This window comes from Quercus suber, unplaced genomic scaffold (assembly GCF_002906115.3).
Source record: "Quercus suber isolate HL8 unplaced genomic scaffold, Cork oak 2.0 scaffold_91, whole genome shotgun sequence".
Taxonomy (NCBI): Eukaryota; Viridiplantae; Streptophyta; class Magnoliopsida; order Fagales; family Fagaceae; genus Quercus; species Quercus suber.
Window position 1 is genome coordinate 15,948 of NW_027069556.1, and position 2,640 is coordinate 18,587.

The window sequence follows — 2,640 nt, forward strand, 5'->3', positions numbered from 1 at the left end:
ATCAGTATCACTATCACTATCGCATTTGACTTGTACGTATTCTTCTCCGTTTTGAAGGGGTTGGTCCAAGCACGAGACCCTGCACCTAAATTCACACAATCATAGCTTTAAGTCTACAAAGTCTACCCCAAGTCATCCTCACCATGCCCCACTCTGGCCTTCACCAAAGGTTTCATTTTTTTGGTTATGGGGCACTTCTCTACTCTGCATTAGCTTTGAAGCTTCCTACCCTATCATAGGAAGCTGACGATGAACCCACCTCCTGAATCATTAACCATGGAGCTAGCCTAGCTTGCTAGGTGCTTATATATCCCAATTTCAGTTTTTATAACTACAATAAATCAAAAACAAATGATTTCAAGCTTTTGAGTTTATTTTGACACATCAATATGTCTAATAACAATTTTAAACCACCTGCAGACTTGCCTGAGAGCAGAGAGTATGTCGATCAGTCCAATTTTGAGTTTTCCGAGTATTTAACATTTGATGATTGGCTTGATGAGGAGGATCCAATATCTAATGCTTCTGGGTCTACTCATCAAAATCCAGTTCATCAAGCTAATGAAGTGAGTGTGTTTGGTGGGAGTGAAAGCCACGTTGAAGGGTCTAGCAGCAGTAAGCAAAATTTTTTATAAAGTCAATTTTTTTTTCTTTTTTAGTACAAATATGCTCTACGCACCACTGTCATTGAATATAAACATTATTATTCTTCATTAATTATTTCATTGAATATCATCTTGAGCTATATTTGTAGCATATATATCTCTCTCCTGCTCAGAGTCTATGTATGGATGTATCTTACTATATATAGGAGAAGGTGGAAGTGGACGGGAGAGAAGAGAGGTCAAAGAAAGGTTCGCCTTTAAAACAATATCAGAGGTTGAAATACTGGATGATGGATTTAAGTGGAGGAAGTATGGGAAGAAGATGGTGAAGAACAGCCCAAACCCGAGGTAATAACTACTACATATTGATAAAGTCAAGGGTTCTTTAACAACCATTTTAACATACTAGTAATTATAACTATTTTTTTTTTTTGGGATGGAATCCTAGTTAGAACTTAATTTGAATAACAATTTGCTTATATAAACACACACACACACACACAAAAAAAGAAAAAAAAAAAAGGGGGATTTGAGCATCGATAATTTTCTTTCAAGAAAAACACTGGTGAAGTGGTGATGTTCTAAATTTGAAATAATATCCTATATATTTAATTATTTCCAATCCATTTATTAAAAAACTAAAGTTCATCCATAAATTTTTATCAATAGAAACAAATTAAACTTATCATTTTATAATTTGTTCAAGTAAATTAAACTAACAAAAAGATTATACTTCTTTCCAAATATTTCCAATCAATTAATAAACCCTGGTACTGTCGTTTAATTAAGTTTTATCTATACTAGGCTCGAGTTTTCCAAGCTAGCTAGGTATGCATCAAATCAAATATGATACGTTTTACATTATATTAGACATATAAATAAAGAAAGTTAGTGCATGAAAGGCCCTTAAATTGTGACATATATATATATGTAAGATGATATCTTAATCTTATTATTATATAAATAAGGTTATAATGAACACATATATTTATATTCTGTGATTATATTTATATAGGAATTACTATAGGTGTTCCATTGACGGATGCCCTGTGAAGAAGAGAGTTGAGAGAGACAGAGACGATCCAAGGTATGTAATAACAACATACGAAGGCGTCCATAACCACGAAAGCTCTTCTTAATTAGCTCTGTAAAAGAAGTGTAGAGTACTATTGCTGGAACTGGAAGAAGACTCACATTAATTACATATACTGGTACATCCAGTCAGCACTAAATATCTCTTTTGTGGTTTCATTGCTAACTCTTTGTTATATTTATATTTTTGTAAGCTAAGGGTACCATATATGTCAGTTTCAGGCGAGTGATATGGGCCATACTTTTTTTTTTTGGGTTAAATATTTTGTACCATGATTATCTGCTCATGTACAATCAAGTATTTAATAATAAATTATAATATGTTAGAACCTTGACGTTGAAATCTAAATTTGGTGAATTACCTTAACAACTCACGTAGAAAAGGGGACTCCAGCACTGCAGCCTTTTTCTACTGTTTCTACTCGTAGTAGTTGTAGTTGTTTTTTTTTTTTTTTTAAGAAAAAAAATTAAGCCAAATATACAAAATAGTAGTTAGTGTTTTTTATTATTATTAATATTCCAATAGAAAGTTAATATTTAGAATTGTTTGTGTTAGTGTATTGATATTAACATGCTAGCTAGAGACTATTCAACTAAAAAGTTAACCCCGCAATCTATATATATATATATATATATATAGCCAAAATTTAGAGAAATTTCAATTAAATTTTAATTGAATTCTTAATTCTGCGCTATGTGTTTCATTTAATTTTTAATTTTGTACCAAATGAATTATTGATTGTAAACATTGAAGAGTCCAAATCCGAGTAGATTCTCAATTGGATTTCAATTGAAATCTAATTTTCTGTCACGTGTCCATCTAATTAAGTTTTTAATTTTTGTGCCGAGTGAATTATTATGTGCAAAAATCGAAAAGTTTAAAACCAATTAAATTCTAAATCATATATATATATATATGTATATATATATATATATTAATAGG

General features: G+C 30.9%; 1 protein-coding gene across 2 annotated transcripts; it reads left to right on the top strand.

The window, feature by feature from the left end:
- The first annotated feature begins 321 nt into the window (after positions 1 to 321).
- On the top strand, positions 322 to 2,031 carry LOC112019896 (probable WRKY transcription factor 50). 2 transcript variants are annotated; one of them, XM_024052443.2, is made up of 3 exons: positions 322 to 615; positions 812 to 953; positions 1,633 to 2,031. In XM_024052443.2, exons 1-3 carry the CDS (start codon positions 390 to 392, stop codon positions 1,742 to 1,744), a joined length of 480 nt encoding a protein of 159 aa, XP_023908211.2. In that variant the 5' UTR covers positions 322 to 389; the 3' UTR covers positions 1,745 to 2,031. The 2 variants fall into 2 exon arrangements, with proteins under 2 accessions (XP_023908211.2, XP_023908210.2); XM_024052442.2 differs by having other exon boundaries at positions 323 to 615; positions 1,621 to 2,024.
- Positions 2,032 to 2,640: the final 609 nt, after the last annotated feature.